A 25,267-nucleotide genomic window follows, 5' to 3' on the forward strand; every position below is an offset into this window, starting at 1 on the left:
CCTATATGGTATTAGTAAAGCCAATCTTTCTAGACTCCAATTGGTTCAAAATGCGGCTGCAAGGCTTTTAACTGGAAGCAGCAGAAGCCAACACATTACACCGATTTTAAAAACCCTACACTGGCTGCCGGTTAGATTTAGAATCGATTTTAAGATACTCCTCTTAACCTATAAGGCACTAAATGGTCTAGCCCCTGCCTATTTGAGTGTCTTGCTCCATTGTCACAATCCCCCTCGTGTTCTTAGATCCGCAGATCAGCTGCTCCTAACCGTTCCCAAGGCACATTTTAAAGTTCGTGGTGAAAGGGCTTTTTTCGTCTGTGCACCCAGGCTCTGGAACTCCTTACCTTTAGTGGTTAGGCAAGCCGCTTCAGTCGCCACATTCAAATCGCACCTAAAAACGCACTTCTTCACACTGGCTTTTAATTCTTAACCTGTCTTATTTCCTTTTGCTTTTTGTTATTTCTCTGTTTTATTGGGTCCCTTGACCTGTTTTTTACTGTCTCCGTTTTAATTCTTTCTCAATGTTTGATTTTAATATTTTGCTTTTAGTCTTGCTTGTTTTTACTGTACAGCACTTTGGTCAGTTGTAATGCTGTGTTTTTAAGCGCTCAACAAATAAAAACGGTATGGTATGGTAACATATGTGAGTGCCACATAGGGCAGACGGGCATCCCAGCTGGACGATGGAAATAGGGCTCAGTGGTCCGCTGGAGGGGTCTCAGCTTAGACACCCACTGGGGTTTAGGGGAAGTCAGAAGCAAAGGTTTTTTTAATTGTAACCAGTAAGGGGTGCCACCAAGCCCCAAACCTCAGAGCCAATAATACCCAACACAGTCATGGGTTCAAATAATGGATTTTTTAATCCACCATTCATTTCCTACAATAAAGCACAAGCAATGACCATACAATTAAAGAAACTCTGTCCTCTCTTTCCAACTCTATTTGAGTGTTGCTCCATTAATACTGGACCTGTAACAACTCTCAGTGACCCAGCATGACTTGTGGGGAGCACTTCCGGGTTGCTTGAGAACTAGGGTAGTCCTCCCCTGACAGCACTCTCTTGTAGCACCCAGGAACCCTGACAGGGTTGCACTTCTGGACTCCCAGTTCCCATAAACCCTACACCATCCCATGTCTAGCAGCGAGGTCTACTTGCTTCAGCACGAATGACTGAAGGGGTTTCACTGTCTTGTTGTGAGAACAGGCTATCAAACTAGTAAATAAATAAATAAATAAATGTACTAGTTGATGTCACCCAGAAAATCACAACAGTAAACAAATGTATAACTGAAGTTGCCCACAATGTTTCTCTGTTTAAGATAGACAAGTCTGCAAATTTTCCAACATTTTTTAAAGAGTTATTTTGAAATTTCAAAAATGTATATAATACACTGTATTTGAGGTACCTCAACAAAAATTAAATTGTCCTAAAAAAAGCCTTGAAACATAAGAGTGCCAAATTTCAACAAAATTGGTCCACAGGAAGCTGAGGTGCTTCATGCAGACGGACAGACAGATATGGCTACTGTAGTAGCTGCTTTTCACATTTTATACAAACGCACCAACAATAAACAAAAAGGCCTTGAACCACTGGTAACAAAAAGATATCACATAATATTTTGCTTGACACGGTTAACCCAATTTAATGTAGCAATAATGATCAGGTAGCAAAAAGCAGCTGCACACAGCAAACTTCAAAATGAATTACAAACCCATGCTAGTGAACCAAAGATAAAAAGTCTTTCATTAATGAATACAGTACTCTTTTCCATATCCTGACATGGCTGGCCATTACTTACCAGAAAACAAGGCTTTGCAAAGCTTTCTTATGGCTCCAGTTTACAAACATCTTGAAAGACAAAGACAGGAATAATTGAAACTGAAAGGTTTGAGTTCATCATTATGAAGTAAGCATTTAAAAAAGGAATGCTATTGCCTTTATTGTCAATTTGATGGCATAAAGAATGAAATGAATAAAATAACATTCTTAAACCCACTCCATTTCAGGGTTAAGGAGTGTATATCTGGCAGCATTTGATGCAAAGTAGGTACAAGCCCTTGATGGAATCCACTCAAGCATACACCAACACCTACGCTCACACACAGCCCACTTAGAATCAGCAAGTCACCCAACATGTGCATCTTTGAGACAGCAAAAAGCAGAGTATCAGGAGAATAACCCACACAGACATGGCAAGAACATACACATTCTACACAGATGACGGCCAGGTGCGGGAATCCAATTCATCCAAAAGCATAACCCAAATGTTTCTTTTTTAAATTGTCCTGAAAATGTGAAAAAACAGCAGTGACTGTGCGGTTATTGATTCCAATAGGTGTATAATGCTCATGTTGTTGAATCTTTCCTTATTACTATCTCACATCTATCAGTTTTATTCCTTCACATCCCCTTTCACTGCTCCATCTATCTTCATACTCTTCTCTGAGTGTGTTAGGCTTAGCACTACCTTATATTGAAAGATGTGGCCCAACTATTATCTGATAAACATCATAAAGTACATTATTAAAATAGCCGAATCTGACAGCTGGCAGGCGCTAATGGGTAGATTTCATAATAGTAAGGGTTGCCATTTCTGACTCATTTCGATTTCACTGCAGAATAAAAAACATAAAACAGCTGCTACCACAGGTACACTGTAATGATAGAAAATATGAAGCAGTACAATAAATCAGAGTTCTAGTGAATTTATGGATGTTCAATTTCATTAAATCATTTTTCTTTGCTAAAGGAAAAAAACAATCTAAATAAATGTAAAAAAAAAACCAGAGATATGGTAATCATTAAAAAAATTTTAAAAGAGGAAACTTTAGTAATGGTGCTAGCAAGTATCTTATTTATACTCCTTCTTGCATTCAAGGGGCCGGAAAGCCTGAAGTTCAGGGTTGGGTGAAGCACACTGCAATGGCTGCTCAAAGTCGATGATTTCTGAAGTGTCTTCTTATTTATGAAAGACACTCATACAAAATGAGCCTACCACCTCTACCAGGAAGTCTCTTTGCATAAGCGAGTTTTAATTTTGCTAGTTTTCAAGATTAATCAGTGCAGCATAATACATATTCTTCTGCCACAAGATGAACATTATCATACAGATTTAGTATTTTGTACAGCTGTCATACATATCCTGTGTAAGCAATTCTGCTTTTGAATAATTGATTGTAATTATGAACTTGGAGGTAATGAAAACACTTGGGTTCTCTCCATTCTCAGCCTTTTTTCATATGATTTCAGTGCCTTTCTAGATTTGTAATCATTCTGAAGCATTACTTGCCCACTAATGACCTTGTCAGAGCTTTCATTTTTTATATAAGGATACTCTAACTTGATATACCAATCATGAGTGCATTTAAAAAAAATAAAAAACAAGAAAAAAGCCACAAGGGCGACACTCCATTAAGACTTAAATTCACCCTCAAAAATGGAGCTTCTAATAGAAATTAGCTGGTGAAATTCCCAAAAATAAACTACTCATGAAAATGGCTTCTTAAGAACAGAATTACATTTAAAAACTTTTGCACTGAAAACTTCAGCTAACTTTGACATGACAATGTTGCCATTTAATTACTTCTTGTATTATTTATTCATTTTAATAACCTACTTTTTCCAATAAAGGTTTCTGCATTTTTGTTAGGTTAAAGATGCATCAGTGACCCAATTCATTTTTGCACAATTTAGATTTTTTATATAACCAACGCTTGCCATTAGCTTTCAGTTTGAGTCACATGGTTGGATGAATGGAACTACTAATTTCACTACATGCAGTTCACTCCATTCAAGGTTGATTCCTGCCTTGCACCCAATTCTATCCAAAAACTGAGCTAAAGATGTTCAGGAAACAGGTTTATTTTACATTTAAATTTTTATAACATTAATGTTTTATTTTACCTTTGATTAAGTAATGTGAAAAAAATCTCACTTTCATTTTGTGTTTTTTACTGCCTGGATATTAATACACAGTCATAACTACAAGGAATGTTCTGTCATCTTTTTTAGCCACCCTGTACAACTTGTATTATAAATGTAAAATACAATATTAGGTCATGTCATTGCAGAAATTCTCTGCACTAATGGGGTGTATTGACAAAGAGGATGAGACACAGAACAGGACTAAGATGGAGAACTTTCTTTCGTGGTGCAGAAGGAACTGTATGTTAACTTAACATCAACAAAACTGAGGAACTGCTTATTGACTTTTGCCAAAGCCTCTATGACCAGTCACTGTATTTTTTAGGAGATTTTAATGGGAGTATATCTTATGTGATGTAATGTAATCTTCTACAACACTGTGATGGTCATTATGATTTTCTACACTGAGGTGTTCTGGGATGGTAACATCACTTCAAGAGAGGCCCACCAAATTGACAAGCTAATTAAAAGTGCAGGCTAAGTTATGGAACACACAGTGAGCCCCCTGGAGGTCGTAGCAAAGAAAAGAATTTACACAAACCTGAGTGCCATTATGAACAGTGCTGCAAATCCTCTCGCTGACAGACTAATACTGAGGACTTTCAGTCAACAAATTATTTAGCACAAGTGTGCCAAGAAATGCTACGGGTACTCCTTTTAAGGGGGGATATTGTTGATAGTTGTAATATTTCTTAAGCTTTTGTAAAAAGTTAACTTTCTCCTTGGGGACAAATACATTTCTTTCTTTCTTTCTTTTTAGTATTTGGACCCATTTCTTAGGTTTCTATTTTTTTTAAAAAAGAGGCAAATACATAAAGACTATTCTGAACTTATTACTACTTACAAACCAGAGTGCACATTAAGATCTCAAGATGCAGGCCTGCTTATGATTACACAAATTAATAAAATAGCAGTGGGAGGTCGAGCTTTTAGTTACAGGGCCCCTAAACTGTGCAATGGTCTGCCTGCTACTGTAAGAAATGCTTTCAAATCCCAGCTGAAGACTCACTACTTTATTTTAACATACCCTGACTAGAGCTGCTGATTAGCTGTGCATACTGAATCTCTGTTGTTAGTCATTAGTACTGTAATATAAGTAATATAATATTTATAAACTGTTACTAACTCTCACCAATTCTGTTTCTCATCTCAGTACTCTCATACTCAGTACCATTTGGAGACACTGCTCTACTGCCAAGTTGTTCCCCAGCCTATGGAAAAGTCACCTCTGATAAAGGAGCACTGGAATCATCAGGTGAAAAGATCCCTTCATCAGATTTGCTGGCCCAGCACTGACTCAACTGTGGAATGGCCATTAGAGGGGAGGCAGCTTGTTGGCTGAGGTCTCCAGAACTCTGAACAATTCTGTATCCTCAAATGATAAAGTTCTGTATTTAGCGAGTGATGTAATCTATTCTTCACTTTATTTTGCAGTTTGTATTATTACTATTGTACTATTGTATTACATTCCTGAAGTGACAATGATAGATTGGCCATGTACTTCTGTGTTTTTGACACCCATTGCACACCCAAGCTATCTGAAAGGGGGTCTCTCATTGAATTGCCTTTCCCAAGATTTCTTCTATTTTTTTTCCATACAAGGGTATTTTTTGAGTGTTTTTTCTTTTCTTCTTAGGGAGTCAAGACTGGGGGGATGACAAAAAACAGGGCCTGTTAAAACCCACTGTGGTAGTACTTGTGTGATTTTAGGCTATACAAGAAAAAAATGTTGTTGTTGTATTCCAGCTTGATACATTTGGTCTGTTTATGAAATGCATCTGCTTTCCCACTCTAAGCTGTAAATGTGACAACACAGCACACTCTAGACAAGAACACATGCTAATGAACAAACAACTGATTATACAAAAAAGTAATATTATTATTTAAGTAAGTTAAACAAGAGAGGATCATCACATGCAAAGACTAAGTACAAAGAGATGAAGACAGTAATCTATGCCCAGAGGAGTCTCTCTAAAAAGGTGAGAGTCACCTACCAACCTGTGGGGTGCCTACTACACTTACCCACAATGTACTCAATCTACCATAGACTTTAAAATTTTCCAAACCTCTTTAATCACCAATGCTATTACTACTATCTGCTCCCTTGACTTTAAGGTCCATAAGCACTTTCAGTGGTCTGTTCTGGTCCCTTCAGACCCACCTCCTGGTGTCCATGTACTCTTTCTTCCTGTTACTAACTAAATTTAGAAGATGTATCAGTGCACAGTTGTGTTTCAATAATTTGTTTTGGCCTACTGGTTATATCAGTCAGGAGGGACAATGGCTAACCATCAGGATTCAGAAAGTCCCAGGCTGAGAATGAGGAAGAGGAGAGACAGTGGGTGTGTAAAGTTAACCCTTGTAGTATTTGATACCATAGGTGGGTAAGTGGACAAGCCAACAGAACAGAAAGCTTTGGATTCTACACCATGCATAAGTAAGTGTTGTGGGTTAGCCAGGGTTTGCTTTACTACCTGGATTGATTTTATTTGTGATTCTTACAGTGGAGATACAGGATTTAGAACTACCTACTGTAAGTATAACAATATATTTAATTTTTGTTATTAGACTGACAATTTAAAGGCAGTATTTTTTAGCAAGGAAACCCAGGAAAATGTGTTCTGAATGAGTGTCCATGAAATGTTAACTTTGCTACTTCATATTTGATGTGCGGTTTCTGCAGTTAAAAGTGAATATCCAGTCATCTGGTCAGTTTCTGAGCTTCCTTTTCTCATTACAGGGTCACAAGAACTATCAGGCATGAGGCAACAACTAAAGGTTGCAAAAATGATTTGGGTTGTAGTTTTTTTGAAAGGTGGAAAAACATCATAGCCAGATATGGGAGATTATAAAACTGTGATTATGGGGCATAAAAGCAGCAATGTTGAGCCACCTAATAATGAGCATTTATTAGAACGTAACAATACGGAATAAAAGCAGCATATATTTTGCATAATTGGTTGTGAAACTTTATGTCAAAGTGCTGTTGTAAAACGGAAAGTGCAGTTTTTAATTCAGACAGTGGCAACTCAAGTTTGTAGTTTAGGTGAGGCAGGGGCTGGAAGACAAGCTGACACAAAGTGGTCAATAGAAGAATTGTTCAAATAAAATGTACATGTACACTGAGAGAATCAGCACAGCCATCCCTCATTAGCACCTCCATGTATTAGTTAGTGCTGCACCTATACTCCTATATAAAAGGTCTCGGTAAAGGAAGAAAGGGGTGAAAATTCGGAAAGAAGGAAATCAAAGCCACATTGAATCAGAGAGACAGAGAGCACACCCAGAAATATGGACTGTTGAGCATGGGCTGCTGTTCCAGGAAGAAGGGTCAAACCTGCTGAGCACCAGAATGAAGCAGTGGAGATCAAGGGCTCACTAGAACTACAGTGACTGATGGAGGTGGCAGGAAGAGAGACTCAGGTCCCTGTGGACTCTACGCACTTACCAACAGAGGTGGCTGGGAGATAGCCAGGGACAAGTTCAGTAGCATCTCATTTCTGCCAAATAGCTGAGTGAGGGCAGAGCACATAGGAGATTTGCTAGAAATGAAGAACTATGCAATGGTGAATTATGGATTTTAACTTTGTGTTTTTATTATTTATTAGATTTACTCCACAGCACTGTTTTATGGATTTATTCATTGAAGAAACTTTATAACTGCACTTGGACATTTATTTTTTCATAAATGTGCACTGTTTCAATGAAAACCTTGTTGTTGTCTTCAGTTGCTCTAGTCCATCTTGGTTCATGACTACTACATGTCCCAAAAGAGATCAATACCTATTGGCTGCGGGTACGGCACATCACACTGGTTTACAATAATTTACAATGCCTTATTTATATTCTATTTCTCTATGAGTACCTCGTAGTACTTATTACTTAATTAGTTTAATGATGAAGTTCACCATTCCTTTTTGAAGAAAATAAACCTATGGTTTTATCAAATAAACCTTAAGAGACCACATAGTAAGAGAGTCAATGCTAAACTGTTCACATGATGCAAGCATAACAGTAGCACCTATAAACTCCATGCAGTAATTCAGTTTTAAATAACATAAAACATTTATACCAATGAATACAACAATGGCATGTCTGAAAAATTAAATTAATTCTAATAAAAACTTTTCTAACAGTTTAAAAGCGATCTGTTAACTTTTTTTATATAAAAATCTTTAAAAGTCTATAAAGCGAATATAATCCTGTATTTAAATTAATCAATTTAATGAAGCACTTGCTAAAATGTATATTGAAAGGAAAAAATTATAGTTTACTACAAGTCAGAAAACTGTATTAGCTCAGTGTAAATTTCAAATTATATCATAAGGTAATAATCTATCTATCTATCTATCTATCTATCTATCTATCTATCTATCTATCTATCTATCTATCTATCTATCTATCTATCTAAAGATTAAGGTATATAAGGCAAATATAAAACACAAAAACATTAATGATTTTATCAAGATAATATAGCATACTGCAAATAAATGTACAAAACTAACAGTTTCATTTGTACCAGATGAAATAACTAACTATCCATCCATTTTCCAACCCGCTGAATCCAAACACAGGGTCACGATGGGCTGCTGGAGCCAATCCCAGCCAACACAGGGCACAAGGCAGGAAGGAACCAATCCCGGGCAGGGTGCCAACCCACTGCAGAATAACTAACTAGACACATGCATTCTATTATTAATGTGCATTTTAGTTAGTTAGTTAATGCACAGTATACTCTCTGATGCAATGTCTGCTTTGTATTTCTGAATAGAAGAGTAGTAATTCCCTCAAACTAAATAATGAAAAAACTGAAATCTTAATCATTAATAAAAAATAGTAATAGTGAGGGTATTAAAAATAAACTTGATCCCTTTGTATTAAAAGGCAGAAGTAAAGAATTTAGATATAATCTTTGACTCTGACCTAAACTTTAAATTGGATATTAACCTTATCGTCTACTCTAATATTACTAGCATGGCATTTTCCCATTTAACGGAACATTGCAAAATTTAGACCTCTTATAACAATGCAAGATTCTGAGAAATTAATTCATGCTTTTATTTTTGGTTGGCAAGATTATTGTAATGCAATCCTAACTGGTCTACCTCAGAAAGTCATTGATCAGTTGCAGTTAGTTGAAAATGGACCGAAAAGAATATTAACCAGAACAAGAAAATTTGAGCACATTTCACCAGTTTTAGCATTGTTACATTGGTTACCCATGTCATTTACAATTGACTTTAAAATACTACTAATGGTGTATAAAGCTTTAAATAATCTTGCTCCTTTCTATATATTTTCACACAAGAAAGTGAAAAGCTGCTTAGTTCATGTTTTTCAAACTATTCACAAGATATTACAAAATTGCTTAGTGTAGGTCTCAACAAGGGAACTTCATAAAACCTCACAATTCAAAAGCTGAGATGATTGGACAAAATTAGACAGAAAAAATTTTGATATTCTCATTCTCATATTCAGTTCATTACTTAATCTTCAACTTCTCCAAATTAACAGCCACCTTTACACAAGCCAATGTCAATATTTTATTATCTGAGTCTCCCCAGATCATTTCTGGCCCAATTTGGCTTTTAGGATGAGCTGTTGCTAATGGGCCAGGGTAGTCTTGATGCCTGTTTACTCAACTATTCTTTTGTTTGAACCTTTGGATTCCTCCTGGTCTTTGGCTTTTTGTCCTTTTTAGAACAATTTTTCTGACATCAAAGACATGATAAATGGCTAAATGGTCTGAAATTACTAGGAGTCAATAAGTTACCCTTCTTGTGGACTGGGCTAACATGGTAACTTTCCAGTTACCTAGTACTTCTCCCATTTGAGCAGACTGCTATAAGGTGTTTACTAATGATTAAGAAATAACATATTTCACTTCTTTTACCTCCAGTGGTATAATCCTATCATGCCCATGCACATGTGACAGAAAGAATGACAGTATAGCATATATATTCTCAAAAAATATGGCCAGGTTTTATATGTGAAGTCAATTTAGATTTTCATGCTACATAATGGTAGAAAATTAAACAAACAGGGCTAAAACTTCATTACGTATTTTAAACATGACATTCTTTACTTGAAGTATTCAACCCACAATATATTCCTGGCTTAAGGAAGAGAGGAACTAAGAAGACAGACAATAAGAATGAAATCCTAGCTACCATGGAGCTGGCAACATGCAGTATCCCCTCATGCTTCTCTCTGTTTACATCTTTTCTCTGTGCCTAAAGGTGAACTAATGCTTTATACCTTCAAGCATGCAAATCATTTTATGCTATGCTTATTGTAGAAACAGATATGAATGTACAATTATTAACATAACCTATGAAGGCACACATAATTTACTGGCAACTTACTGAACAGATACAGTAGACATCTCTAACTGAGTAGCCTGCATGACACCAGCTTTATATTGTGTTTGGATGTGTATGTTATGTTCAATTGAACTGCAGGTGGAGAAAGGAAAAAACGAAATGTTACATAAATACCAACAAATTAAAAATAATAATGCTTAATAATGCACCCTTACTAGCTTGGCTAACATTTCAACATACCATGTGATTTTGGTGGCTGGTGTAACTTTGTTAGTAACGCTGGCAGACAGCTGACGTCTTATCAGTGGCAGCTGGTGAAAACAATTTGGGCAAGAGCACAGATTTTGGGGTACTAACTGAAGCAGCACTTATCTATTAAATAGTGCTTTCACATCTATCAATTTTATATCGCCTTTCCCATCCATCTATTATACAGTCCCTTTTACATCTATCTATCTGGTCATTCCATATGCTCTTGTGGAGCCAATGCACATCTTGGCCTGTCCAGTAGCAGACCCATAGGACCAATCCAGGCTAAAATGTATTATACCCTTTCCACCATGCTGGATAATCTAATACTAGCTTTCCCATTTCTACTGTGCTCCAAAACTTCTGTCTGTAACATCCACAGTCCCATTATTCTTCCCAGAACTTGCCCCATCAATATGAAATGGAAAAAATGCACCTGCCAACGAAATTTTATACTACGACTGTTCTTGGGCATTTCCACTGTATTCCATAAATCTACATCACAGAATCTTTAGTCCTCTGATTTTTCTCATGTCATACATCCCAGTTTATCATTTACCACGCCCATAGAGTCATTCCCACCCTAATTTTATTCTACACTTACTGCCAGTCTGCCCAGTCCTATGCCAGTTTGCCAGGGTTACCTGACCTGGGCACAAATTCATATTGTAAAATCCACAGACCCCGACATCTTAAAACATAACTCACTCCCTCTAACCTGTCTTGTAATACACCCACAGGACAAGTCCAACCTAAATCTTATTCTGCCTTTACAATCAAGACACCTACATTTCCTTGAACCTAAATATTGCCCTCCTTTCCTTCAGGCCTGAAAATGTCTCAATTACTTCTGATTAAATTGAGTCATTTCACTAAGCCTGCCAAAAAAAATGTAACCTCATGCTATTGTCTAGATCAGTGTTTCCCACTGCTATTGTCTAGATCAATGTCTCCAAACCTTTTTTCTTTGGTGGCACACTTTTTGCAACCAAAAACATCCCAAGGCACAGCTCTATCTTACTAACCACAAACACATTATACCTCATATACATGCTCAACTGTCTGAAGGGGTGGGATTAGCGGAGAATGTGGTAAAAAGCAACTCTGAAATTAGCATTCACAGACATGGCACTAAGTGATCACTTGGGACGCATCTCCCAGCTGCTTCGTCCCTTTGCCTCTCCCTCTGTACTTCAGAAGCAAACTCATATGCCCACTATCCACTGGTCCCGTGAGTCTTGCTGGTGACCACACACCCTGGCAGATGGACTCTAGCAGCCAGGAAACACGTATGAAGTGCTCTAAGTGCTGTGTCTGCAACAATGCCATGACTGAGGTGCTTTAATTCCAGCTTCTCCAAGTAGTCTTGTACTCCTCAGACAGGTCTCGACCACCCAAGGAGCTTGTCACACTCAGGTTTAGATTCACGTGTGCTACACTATTATTCCCATGGCACACCTGGGTAGCTCTCATGGCGCACCACTATGCTATGGCACACTTATTGAAAAACACTGCTCTAGATAACTATGGCTACTTTAATGTCACTTGCATTTTTCAGAATGATGTTTTAGGTCTCGTACCCTCGTCGTTGTCCACAGAGCTTCAGTACAAACACTTTGAAACAACAAACAGGGAAAGCAAAAAAAAGGCATTACTGACACCACATCCAGTTAGCTAACTCCATTTGTCATAACAACAGCTGGAAAAAGGCAGTGTACATGCTCATCGTTGTTCACTGCTGCTGAATTCCTAAGTCTTGTCAGTCCAGTCCGAGCTCCTTTATTTTCTTTTTTCTTCAAGTGAACGATTTATGATGGGGTTTTTCATTAAAATTTTTTTTTCTTTGATTTCTGAAGTTCTACTTGAAATTGCCATTTCCCTAAAGTCACCCTCGCTCATCTGTAGTTTCATTAATGGTGAGAGTGAAAAGTGAACCATCGACGAGAACATAAAATAGCATATTGACGATTGTCCAATCATTTTAAATTAAAAAAACCTAAAACAATATTAATTTGCTGCCAATAAATGTGGGAGTGTCTGGGGCGTACAGAGCTGCATCTCTGGAAAAAAGCAACCAATTACAGGGTAGACAAGGGGTCAACTGTTTGCCAAAAGATCAGAGACTTACATACACTCTCATTTGGCCGGCACCCTTCACTCAGGAAACCTAGGTATTCACAAAGAAATTAAAAAAGTGCAAGTCGGAACCAATTTTTAATTGATGTTGACATGTGCTGACACCAGGTAATAAACAAATTTATTTCATGATTATTTCATATTACCTAATTAATCTGAGTTTTTACAATATTTGCATTGGGGCCAGTGCCCCAGCATCCTGCATTACAAACTGCCATTGCTTCTTATATAATTCATCACACTACTGCACCTTATTGTTTTTCCTGATTAGCTTCTTTAAGTGCCACACTGGAGCCCTTTAAAAACAGCATGATGCTTGCTAAAGTCAACTTCTGTGCCTTTCACTTATTAAACTAACAGCTTGAAGAAAAGAAATCATATATGTTGACTTACCTCCCTATCTGGCACTTTGACGTACCCGGTATGGGGCTTTATTGCTTTTTGTGGTTGTCGTGAAAACACCCAGTAGCTGCCAAAGGACTGTTGAAAATAGGGCTGGAGTAAGAGGTGGTGCTTCTCTGTGTACTGGATGGCAACAACAAAGACAGACACTGCAAATATCAGGCTCATGGCAATGACTGATTTTCTCTGAAAAGAAAAAAAAACAGAAATGCTGAAAGTCAGAAACCTTTGGGGAAAAAAGTGACAATGAGGGCACATTTATTTTTTATTTTTAGTTTATAACATAATCTTAGCCAAAGGTATGACAGAATACCTCGCAGAAAAGCACATTTCAAGCTACAGACGTTAGTTACCCTCCACCATCACCAGTGCCACTTACCCTGCAAAACACAATTCATTTCAGAGTGTATTATCAATACAGTAAGTGAAGGTGACGGGAGGGTGGGGGAGGAGGACATTATGCTCCACTGTAGACTAAGTTTGGTTGGTTCTGCTGTCATAACACAGCAGGAAATAAACTGTAAATCGTGCAAAGCATTCATGCTGTCATGCACATGCTGTGCCTTTGTTAAACATGTGCAATAAGCTGTAAAGAGATGCCGTGTGCATAGGTATCGTCAAACAAGGGAATATTGAGAAAATAACGGCCTACTCCCTATCACCCAATTTATGCGTGATATGTTCTATTTTTCAGCCTTCTGACAATGTAACAATAATGAGTGCGATATCTGAGAATGAATAAACACCTCAACAGAAACAGTTGACATCTCTGCTTCTCAAGTGGACCATTCCTGACATTTGTTACATAAGAATGAGGTTAACTATAGAAAAATATACTCTGTGCATTTCTCAGATGTGATGGCATATACTATGGTCTCCTTGTGATCAATGCTTTGGAAAATAAAGAAAGTGGATAGTATGCAACATGGGAAACAACTTGAAGTAGTACCATTTTACTTAAAATTGACTACAACCTAAGAGTATCATGATGAGTGAGGAAGTAGACAAAAGTAAGCATTACTGAGAAAACTTAACTGCAAAGGAAGAAGTGGGCCATAATCATGGTTGATATGCTAGAACATACATACAAAGATAGATAGATAGATAGATAGATAGATAGATAGATAGATAGATAGATAGATAGATAGATAGATAGATAGATAGATAGATAGATAGATAGATAGATAGAGTCCAGACCAATGGCCCCTGTTAACTGAACAGCAGTAATGTAAACTGCTATGTCATAATAATTTTTTCAAAATCATTTTCATACCTATGATATTGAAAATTGCAATTCTACATATGAAAATACTGTATTAGGTTACTTAACAAAGAAGGTATGAGAAATTGCATTTTAAGTCTGTAATTTATCTTTCTCAGATTCACTTAATCCAGTTCAAGGTCATGGGATGACTGAGTCTATCCCAGCAGCACTGGACACAAGACAGGAAACAACCCTGGACAAGGCAGAGCCCACTCAAGTAAATACCCACACAGGGCAAAGTTAGATTTGTTAATCAATCTTAGGAGCACATCATTGAAAATATGGCAGGAAAAAGCTATAACACCTTATTATTCCTGTCCTGATTGGGACTGCAGAAACCAGTAGGGGAGCAGTTCATCCCCCAGCATTATAGGAGGCAGTGCATCTCATATAGAATCCCAGTCTGGACACCCACAGGGTTGCATGGGAATTGGAGTCCAGAAGTGCAGCCCTGTTGGGATCCCTTGGGGACGATAGAGTAAGCTGCCCGGAGAGGACCTCCTTGATTTGTGTATAACCCAGAAGTACTTACAACAGGCCACATCATATCACCAGAAGTACTCCCGGGTTCATTTAAAGGGAGCTCACTACCATTGCTCAGGCAGTCAGAGTCAAGAGGCAGTGGGAGCAGTGCAGGATTTACGTATAAGCTACACAAGCTATAGCTTAGGGCCCCCGCCTTCTTGGGGGCCCCCAAAACAAATTGTCTGAGTGAGCAATTGTCATATATACTTAAATATACTACAGCATTATTTGTCCCAGTCAGGCCCGGCCTTAGGCATAGGCAAAGTAGGCGACCGCCTAGGGCCCCGGCGTCCGGGGGGCCCCGGATCGACTCCTTGGTCTAATTTTCACGCATTTCACAGAGCTTCCAGGGGGGCTCCGCCCCCCTCAGGGGGCCCCTGGACCCCCCTTTCGCCTAGGGCCCCATAATACCTAAGTCCGGGCCTGAGTGGGAGAAACTGAAAAGAGGTGGAGAATGAGGAAGAATTGTTTTGATTTATCATTTACTATATTATTGTGGCTTGTGATTGGGAAAGGATTGAGAACGTGCCTGGGAAAAGAATAAAAAATCATTTATTTTATTCTATTTACGTGCGGTGTATTGCTGGATCTGTGGTTTGGGGCTCTCTGGCGCCCTCGTGTGGTCACAGTATATATGTAATTGTTAGGTATAACAACTAGTTGTTATACCTGGATTTCCTGGGAGAGTGATAAAAGAAACACTACATACATGAAATAAATAAAAAGCAGATCTTACACTTATGATCTCCTCATCACAGCAGAAAGAAATGTATTGTTTAGTATTATTTAGTACTTCAAAGCTTATGATATCTTACTGTAAAATTAAGTGTAAAATTTAGAGAAACAGAATTCTGCAGCAAAGAACAATTCATAGAACAGTAATAATTATTTCAATAGTGAAATGTTATAGAGCGTGCAGAGTGCACCATAGTGATAATGTACAATTCAATTGTTTAGTGACAAATGAGGGCTGAATGGCCCTCTTCCTCCCTGAGCTGCACTCCTGATGAAGCCTCACAAAGTGTCCGTTCCCTCTCACTCAAACACAGATCTCATCACAAATGGTTTGCTCGCTGAATATGAATATGATCATTTATGTTCTTCATAAAATGAGCATTCAGAGAAGAGAGTAAAAATTTTTTTATATGATCAACTGTTAAAGAGTTATTGAGCAGCAAACAAAGTCTTGTTCTTTTTCAACATGCTTAAGTATTTTAAAATTCTTAGTAATTATTGTGGTTATTATAAACATCTGAAATTGGTGTTGCTTTTCTACACAATTGCTTTTAATTCTTCTGAAATAAAATCACATTGATATCAAATCATGTTGTGGAGATATTGCGGTTAAAAGAAAAAAGGTCCAGTGAAAATAGAAACTTTTAGTGAAATTGTCTCAGTTTTTTTTTATGCATAAAAAAATTAACATTTTATTAGCCTATATTCCAAGTTAGACTATACTGGAAATAACTGCAAAGTTTTATAGAAATTCAATTTTATATATACTGTATAGAATACATACAGTGTATATTGTCACAACTCGGTTAACAACATCTTGACTAATGACGTTGCTCTTTAACGACAGAGCTTCCACAAAGATACAATAAATGAAATTGAGTATTGTCAAAACGCTGTTGTAAGCAATCATAGTACAGTATTAATATTGTTATTAATGTATTATTATTGTAGCAGAGTTAAAGATGCTAAGTTTTGCATTGGGTGTGACAAGGTTGGATAGGATTAGGAACAAGTACATTTGAGGGTCAGCTCAAATTGGACGGTTGGGAGACAAAGTCAGAGAGGCAAGATTGCACTGGTTTGGACATGTGCAGAGGAGAGATGCTGAGCATATTGGGAGAAGAATGCTAAGGAAAGAGCTGCCAGGGAAGAGAAAAAGAGGAAGACCTAAGAGAAGGTTTATGGATGTGGTGAGAGAGGACATGCAGGTGATGGGTGTAACAAAACAAGATGCAGAGGACAGAAAGATATGGAAGAAGATGATCTGCTGTGGTGACCCCTAATGGAAGCAGCCAAAAGAAGATGAAGATTAATGTATTATTATTACTGTGTTTCAATAATTATTATTAATTTATGTGATTTATGTGTTATGCTAATGTTAATAGCCTACGCCAGGTCAAGTGTATACTTGATGTGTCACTGAACCGAAAACAACTCAATGACACATCCTTGTGTGGTACTGGAACAAGGCCAGGTTTTCACCACTTGATGCATATGGAATGCAGCAATGGAGATGTGGCATTGTCTTTCCAAAGTCAGCACAGGGAAAATTACATCAGACCTAGAGGCATACCCCTAACCCCTTAAGATACTTCAATACGCTTAATGACAAAATCATCTAGAGATGCACTGGTCAGAACCATATGCTGCCATTAAGTGAGACATGACGGTACATAGGTAATTGAGCTTTCTCTGTCTTGCCATGTTCTCACCTCTCTGCTATTCTGGTTGCTAAGGATCAGCCTTCTTCTGGCTTTAAGTACTGATTAACATTTAAGCAACTGTGCAGGTACCTCTTTTGTGGTATTTGTTTTCCTGACTGACCTTTCCACATCTAAATTCCGAGAAATACTGATCTTGAATTTAAATAAAACCTTACAGGAAGAAGCACCTGATAGTCTACGTAACCTTCATTTTCATAATTTGTCTTCTCGTTTTTCCCTTAAAGCATTTTAAATCAATTCAGTACACCTCACTACTGCTGAGGCCATGAGCCAAAAACTGCGCAATAAAAGGTCTAGAGGGCAAATCCCAACTCTGAAATCTCAACAGAAAGTGTAGATTAAAGATGAGTTAGAATAATTGATAACTCAATCAATGGTCTGCTTTGAATTCTAATGAAATAAAAAATTGGGTATACTGAGTTTATTTACGGAAAAAAACCGATGGCCTGTTGTGTGTGCTGCCAGACAGTGTCTTTTTAAAAGCCTGACCATACCTCCACAGCTCTATTGAACGTCTTAAGAATCGATTCCTTTTAGAACAAATACACTGTCTATCAAATGGCAATAACAAGATTAGTTAAAGTGGATGTCAACATATATGTAGGTCCACGAGGGAAATATAGACAGGAGCCCCCAAGGACAACATTTCCTTTCTCTATGTAACAGGCGTCCCAGGACTAACAATACGTTCTCCGGACTAGTACAAGACATGACCTAAGATAAGGATACATTGGAGCCTGAGGAATTAACTGTGATGTTCAGTCTTTTAACTGTTGAGCACAGGTTAGTGGTGCAGGGACATATGAGCTCATTACAGGGAGATATAGAGTAGGTGTCCCTACTAAAATTATGGAGATTCCCTCAATCCAGGAAAGTGTGACAGTGCGGGTCGGCTCCCTCTTCCATTTTTGGGAGCCTCTTGAACCAAACACTGATGATGAAGTAACCAGATGAGCATGGCAGATAAGGACAAAACATACCTGAAGCACGGGGATGGTGCAAAGTGCTCAGTGCTTTTATTAAAAAAAAAAAAACTAAATAATAATGTCCAAACAGTGCAGTGCAACGTCTATAATTAATAAATAATCCATAAAATGAAGTGTTCTGTGGAGATTAAAATCAATCCATAAATCATCCATTAACACGAGGTTAAAATTCAGGCAAGAAACTGTCTTTTTATCCCATGATCCTTGATGCCCCTTTAAAATCCTCTTCAGCTTAGCCCTGTCTTGACCTTGCAGCCCGAGGAGAAGTCCTCCAGCAGGTGCAGACACCCTTCCTCTCCTGGCCCGTGTTACCGATACCAATCCTATGACGTCTGCAGAGAGCCACCGAGCCCTGGTCCCACACACACCTCTGCCTTTCCAGGCTTCACCTGGCAAAAGCATGCTCTTTCATCTCACCACCACTGATCCGTTGGTTCCTCACGGCGAGAAGACACTCCTGCTACTAGACTATTCAACAGGAGCAACTCCTGAGCCCACTACTGAGCGCCGGCCACACACTCCTTCGTGGGGCTTCACACCCATCCACCTGCATCCTAGGACTAGTGAAAGTAAACACAGAATGACCTTAGTGTTATCATTTTTCTTCTCTTGCCTCTTTATATTGGCAAAAGCATGTTATGTTTTATGTATGCTCACTCACACCATATAGAAACTGAATATAGTGCCTTGTCTGTCAGTTAAGGGCTTCCAATACAGTGGGTATGACTTAGTGACGCTTGGCTGAGATATTCTCACCTGTCGGACAGGCACCTGAGAAGTGTAAACAAGTAGCCATTATAAAGTGGGAAAAAATAAAACAATTCTTCAGTGTAAATACACAGCATTGACCCTCTTAAAAGGAAACTAAAATATACTACATACATCATATTCATCACTTTTAAGGTTTAATATGTTTGTCACATCTGCACACACTATAATAATGGCTTGGTGATATGAATTATTTTATGTGTGAGTCGTCATTTAGCTGGTTTAGCTGCACTTTCCTACTTGATCAAGGTTGGCATCATTTCCCACTTTCTCTGAAATGCTGCATATGCATGGATCAGACTTGGGCATAAATATACACAAGCTTTCCATCAAGTTTTCTTATATTAATCCCGACTTTGTGTAGAAAGATGTGTTGTGATAGATGGCCGGCTAAATATTCCGGCCCACACCTCCAGGCCGCCAGGTGGAGCCCTCCCAACAGCATGGAGGTTCCCCGAATTCCAGCAGGGCCTTATGGACCTTGTAGTTTGTATACACAGCCCTGCTGGATACCTTGGGGACCACCGGGAGTCGCTGTAGGGAGGCTGTCGGACTCTTACGTGCCCTATAACCCGGAAATGCGTCATGATCACATGACAAGAAGAAACGACGTGCTTCCGGGTTGAAGAAACAGACTTTTACCCTGACCCGGAAGTAATGAGAACTTGTGGATTGTGGGACAGGAACACTTCCGGGTCGGGGAATATAAAAGGGCCATGGGAAAGCCCAGACGTTGAGCTGAGCTGGGAGGAAGGGTGGAAACGCGTCTGGGAGTGTGGAGGATTGTATTAATTGATTATTGGTAATTTATGAGTATTGTGGAGTGGAGGGTGCTTTGTGCACATTATTATTATAATAAATTCAATATTTGGACTTTTATCTGGTGTCTGACGTCTGGTCTGAGGGTTCAAGGGGTCACGGAGACCTTAAACTGTCATAGTGTATACACATTTTGGTCATCGTTTTGCACATTTGCAAATTTTAAAAATCTGATACCTGGTCAACCTCCAGTGAACACACCAGTGCAGGACCGACATTAGGGGTTTGTCCATCTGAGAGATCATTCCAGATCTGTCACCCTTAGTGTTGCTGAACCTGCCAACAAACACAGGCCCAAATCATTCACAGGGCCTTGTGAGATAGGACAATGCTGCTGGCCTTAGAGCAAGGAGTCTTTCAAAACACCTCTGCTCACACTTCTTATAGATAGATAGATAGATAGATAGATAGATAGATACTTTATTAATCTGACCTGACCCTACAGTGGGACAATACCAGGCCATACATAACCGCTGTGGTCACAACCATCCTGAAGAATGAATGCTGGTATGCAGTTGCTACCCTGGCCTGTCTTCTCCCTGATCTTGACCCCCATGAGTTCTTGTGTGATGTCTTGGAACACTACATCTGGAGAAGTAACCTACTGTATACCTGCAGATGGCCAGGATCTTTGTCAGGCAATTCTGCAGGGAAGGGGTGACACTGCACAGCTGCAGATTCAGATGCTCAATGGCTCCTTGCATCAGAGGTGTCAAGTAGTGGTGGCCTATTCCATTTCCTGTACTGTACCTGCATGCCAGAGGGTCATCTTCCAGGCTTACCTAAGGTATTTGGTACCACCCTGGGATGAGAGGGGGCACTATCGATAACAGTCTTGTCTCTTATTCCCCCTCACAGCTTTAATAAGCTACCCCAAAGGGCAACAAAGCCAAGGAAGCCCCGTCCCTTCCAGTCTGCTCAGTATAAATGGGAGATGTTCTCGGAAGGTGGCATCTCATTTCAGACTAGATGCTGTAAACAGCACAAAAGAGAGAGAAAGTGCGTCCTTTAAAAGAGCACTGTTTCCAGGGGAATTGTACCAGCCAGAGAGCACCAGCAAGTGTGTGTTTTATTTAAAACTATTCTTTATTGTTGGAATTAAATGGGGTTTTGACTGTCTTTTGCCCCGCTTCATCACTCATTCCTCTACAACAGCAAAAGACAACATGGGTTGGCTGGCATCATAGCCAGGTTGAATAGTTCCTTACCTGGCCATGTTGCCTTTTTAATGGAAGAATGTGGATGGACGGGAATCTCAACCAGGTTGGCTAGTGATACTTTTATTGGTCAGGAGGGAGTTATAATTAACAGAGAGAGGCTGCTTCCCAGGGCCATGTACTCCCCCAATACACTAGGTAGTGACATCCCTCTGGCACATCTCCCCTTTTGGACAGGGCTGCTGGAGAGTTGTTGTTTTGGGGGGACCCTGTTGGGTTCCTAAGAGGCAGGCTCTCTTGTCACGGAGAAGTTCCACCTGATCCAGAATTTCTTCTTGGATGCAATGTGAAATCCTGGGTCTTGTATAAAAGAAGCTTCTGCGCTTTAACTGGTGAGTCAGAGTCAGAAGAGTAGTCAGACAAAGAAAAATATAGTATTATTGGAGTGTGTGTAGGGGATTTGTGAAAATAAATTCCTTTATTTGCACCTGAAACTAGGTCTGTAAAGTAGTATCAAGGGTTTAGGGCTGTGAGACGCCCTCTACTGGCTACAATATATACATATATTTCAAGCACAGTAATAATTGCAATGTACTTGTTACAAATAACAAGCAAAACTTGAACTTGCATCATTTGTCTCATTAAATTGCACAAAATCCCAGTAACATATATAATACTTCTATGATGTGGAAAAATAAAATTAGAAGCTGTCCAAATAAAATGATATCCTTGTATAGGTGATCTACATATAAATACATTGGGATTAAAATAAAAAAAACAACAACAAAAAGAAGCAATCTTTTAGTAGAATGGACAAATGTTTAAAGAAAAATATGCAAACACGGTCTTCTGTAGGCCATTATCATCCCATTAATCGTGTACAATATGCTAACATATCTAATTACTTTTACTCTAATGAAGACACCTGATGGCTTCAGAGATCTTAATATCTCAGTTGGGCCTCTTATTATGTACAACTGCTGTGAGCAAATCATTTGTTACTTTGCATGGAAAACTGAAGCTCACCGACGTGATCTGCCTGCACCGTGAAGAACAAATGCTTACACTCAATTGAGAGTGCCTGTATAAAAGTTCTGTTATATATTTGGTCAAGGTAGGCCACAACACCAGGGATGAATGTTCAACAGTGACCCAACCTTAACATCTACTTACTGAAAGCAAAGAGGGAACAAGAGTCTTAGCCAACACATGCCTCCAATGTTCTGGTAATGAGGATACTTCCCATTCACTTTTCACTGCTTCCTTACTTATTTGTTTAAGTGGTGTGGAAGGATAACAGTGTGATGGCAAAGCCCAATAATTTACTGAAACACCTTTTGATCTGTTTATTAAAACTTTCAACTCAGTACCTGCTGTGAATTTCCTATTCCTGCAATGTCCCCTCACCTCTTAAAGGGACTCAAAGAGCTTTCTTTGAGTTCTTGTAGTACCTATACTAACTTTGTTATAACCAAATATATCCAATTCAAGTCTGTAAGTGCAGATTATAAAAATAATACAAGAGATGTTACTGATGGCATGCATGTCTTGATCAGTAATTCCAAATTGGTCTTGTACATTTGTAAATTTGTGTGCAAGTGCACCCCGAGATGGACTGAAGCTCCATCTTGGACTGGTTCCTGTCTTCTATCCAATGCTAAGAAAGGTTCTGCCTGCCTGCCTGAAACCCTTAAGTGTATTAAGTAGGTTTGAAAATGTTCATTTATGTTAGGGTTAAATAATTTATGTCTATTCAGTAAAGTTGCTCTTGGTCAAAATATTGAGCACAAGTGATGTGTTAGCTTTTTCTTCTTCCATATATGAACAAAATGTACAATTTATGCTGTTTGTTTGGACAGTTGCTTCCAACTGACAGTTTTTCTGTATGAAGAAATCTGTTTGCCAACTTAATTGTGTATATAAATATCTAAATTGATGAGGCCATTAAAGTATTTATGCAGATTGATATGATTATTACAACACACCTGTAAACAGGATGATTGCTAAAACGGCAAATTCAACGGCTAAAAGCAAATGAGTTTCTGACAGTGCTAAACAGAGCAGAATATGCCATATTGGAAATGCACTTATTTAATTATCTGCACCACTCCACAGAACGCGTGATAGGAGAATGTTTGCTGCAGGATTGTGACTTTATGCAAAGCTGCTCCTTGGTGGGGTTGTAATCTGGGATTTACAGACTTTGTCAGTTGATTTGACAGCAGAAAATGGGCCACAGCACAGCTCAATTAGGACAAAAACCTTGTCGGTCAAACAAATTGTTTGTGGAGCATGCAGACACAAGTGTGCTCTTTAGTCGGTAGTTCACTTGTGATCTAGTGGAACCAAAGGAACAACTCCATGGTCTGTAGAAATTGAATTACGCATGCTAAAATATAGCAAAAGATCAGGTTTTTAATTACTTTCTTGGGCAACGTCTTTACGGCTTCCATAGCTTATTTAAAACATCTGCCTTCATACTGACTCACAGCATACTTAGTATGTGGCACAGATACACTAAGTAGTGCTTTTAACTATGGTGGGGATTTGTCTCAAACAAATAACACATTACTCACAGCCAGGGTTTCATCCTTTGCAGGTTCTAAGTTTTAAAATTAAGCCAATAGGCATGTCTTACACAGTTAAAGGTAACCACAGTGTGCAAACACTTTCTATCTGACCAGCCTAGTGGAATCCTGCAAGATGCTTACTGATGTGGGTGGCATTTTGTTGAATTAATTTTTCCCTCTACTCTCACAAGACTGCTGCATATAAGCACCTGACTGCATGATATTGCCTCCACCATGCTTCACTATGAAGATTATATGTTTTTGATAATACAAAATGTTCAAACTTGCCGTTTGTTTTGATGGCCAAAAAACTCCATTTTGGTCTTATCAGACCATAGAACCTTCTTCCAACTGACTTCAAGAGTCTCCCATGTGCCTTCTGTCAAGATGTTATGTATGTGTGTCTGTCTTTATTTTATTTTATTTTATTTTCAAGCACCTTTCTCTTAGCCATTCTCCCATAAAGATGCGACTAGCAAAGCAGGTGGCCAGCAATTGTTGTCAGTACAGTCTGTCTAAATCTGAAGTGTAGCTTGTAACTCCTACAGAGTTCTCGGAGGCCTCTTGTTCAACTACCCTCACTAGCGTTCTTCTTGCACGATGACTCAGTTTTTGTGCAAGGCCTGCCCTATGCAGATTGACAACTTTGCCAAACTCTTTCCATTTCTTAATGACTGATTTAACTGGACTCCAGTGGATATTCAGTGACTTGGATATGTTCTTATCTCCATCCCCTGACTTGTGCTTTTCAGTCATCTTGTCTTTAATGTGTAAGTTAGACCACAATATACAAGTCACAAAAGGGTTATTTAGACTGCAATCAACTGAAACACCAGACAAGTGACCTCAACTGGAGTATTTCTGTGACTTCTAAAACCACTTGGCTGCACTAGTGATGATTTAGGTGTGTCATGTTAAATTGGGTGAATACTTACGTAATCAGTTATTTTGTGTTTTGTATTTGTAATTAATCTAGACCACATTACAGAGATCTGTTTTAACATTGACATTTTCTGTTATCCAATATAAAAAAAATTAAATCCACTGTCCTTCAATGTTGTATAACAATAAAACGTGAAAACTTAGAACGGGAGAATACTTTTCATATGGCACTGTATGTACTTACAAATGGCACACTTCAGGAAGCCATCTCAATGCTGTAAATTGCTACTACTGTATCATTTAAAGCATTAGTGCCAGCGGAGGAGTCAGTAGGAGTGTCAAATTCGGACATGAAGTCACTTAAAGGTACACTACAAGGTGGGGGGGGGCATGTTATGGATGCAAGTAAGTATAGTGATATGGAGAAATGCACAACCATCAGAATTAATTAAGCAATGTAACAAACACAGAAAATGATAGTGAGAACCAACAGTCTAGTATACAATGAGAAACATGAGCTCTTACAACTTCTCTGCATCCCTTCCTTCCCATCCAAGGTCATACCAGACCATATCAGACTACAGACTAAGCACCATACTAAGACAGAGAGCCATCTGGTAGCCTAAACAAGACAAACTGGTTATTATCCCTGCTGTACTGGTATCATTATTAAACTCATTTTACTCTGCTTATATTCTGAGTACAATTTGAAACCTTGAGTTATTCTATGAATAAAAAGCATAACTTTCTCCCCTTGCTGTTCTGGTACTCTGTCCAATTACCTGAGGTTATACAGTAG

At 38.6% G+C, this 25,267-nt stretch overlaps 1 protein-coding gene across 1 annotated transcript in view; it reads right to left on the reverse strand.

The window, feature by feature from the left end:
- The window catches only part of st6galnac3 (ST6 (alpha-N-acetyl-neuraminyl-2,3-beta-galactosyl-1,3)-N-acetylgalactosaminide alpha-2,6-sialyltransferase 3), a 653,284-nt gene that overhangs the window by 383,503 nt on the left and 244,514 nt on the right, over window positions 1-25,267 (reverse strand). The window contains exon 2 of the mRNA XM_028811190.2: window positions 13,030-13,224. Within this exon, the coding sequence (XP_028667023.1) occupies window positions 13,030-13,224 (195 nt within the window). The remainder of the gene's footprint in view (window positions 1-13,029; window positions 13,225-25,267) is intronic.

This window comes from Erpetoichthys calabaricus, chromosome 10 (assembly GCF_900747795.2).
Source record: "Erpetoichthys calabaricus chromosome 10, fErpCal1.3, whole genome shotgun sequence".
Classification (NCBI taxonomy): domain Eukaryota; kingdom Metazoa; phylum Chordata; class Cladistia; order Polypteriformes; family Polypteridae; genus Erpetoichthys; species Erpetoichthys calabaricus.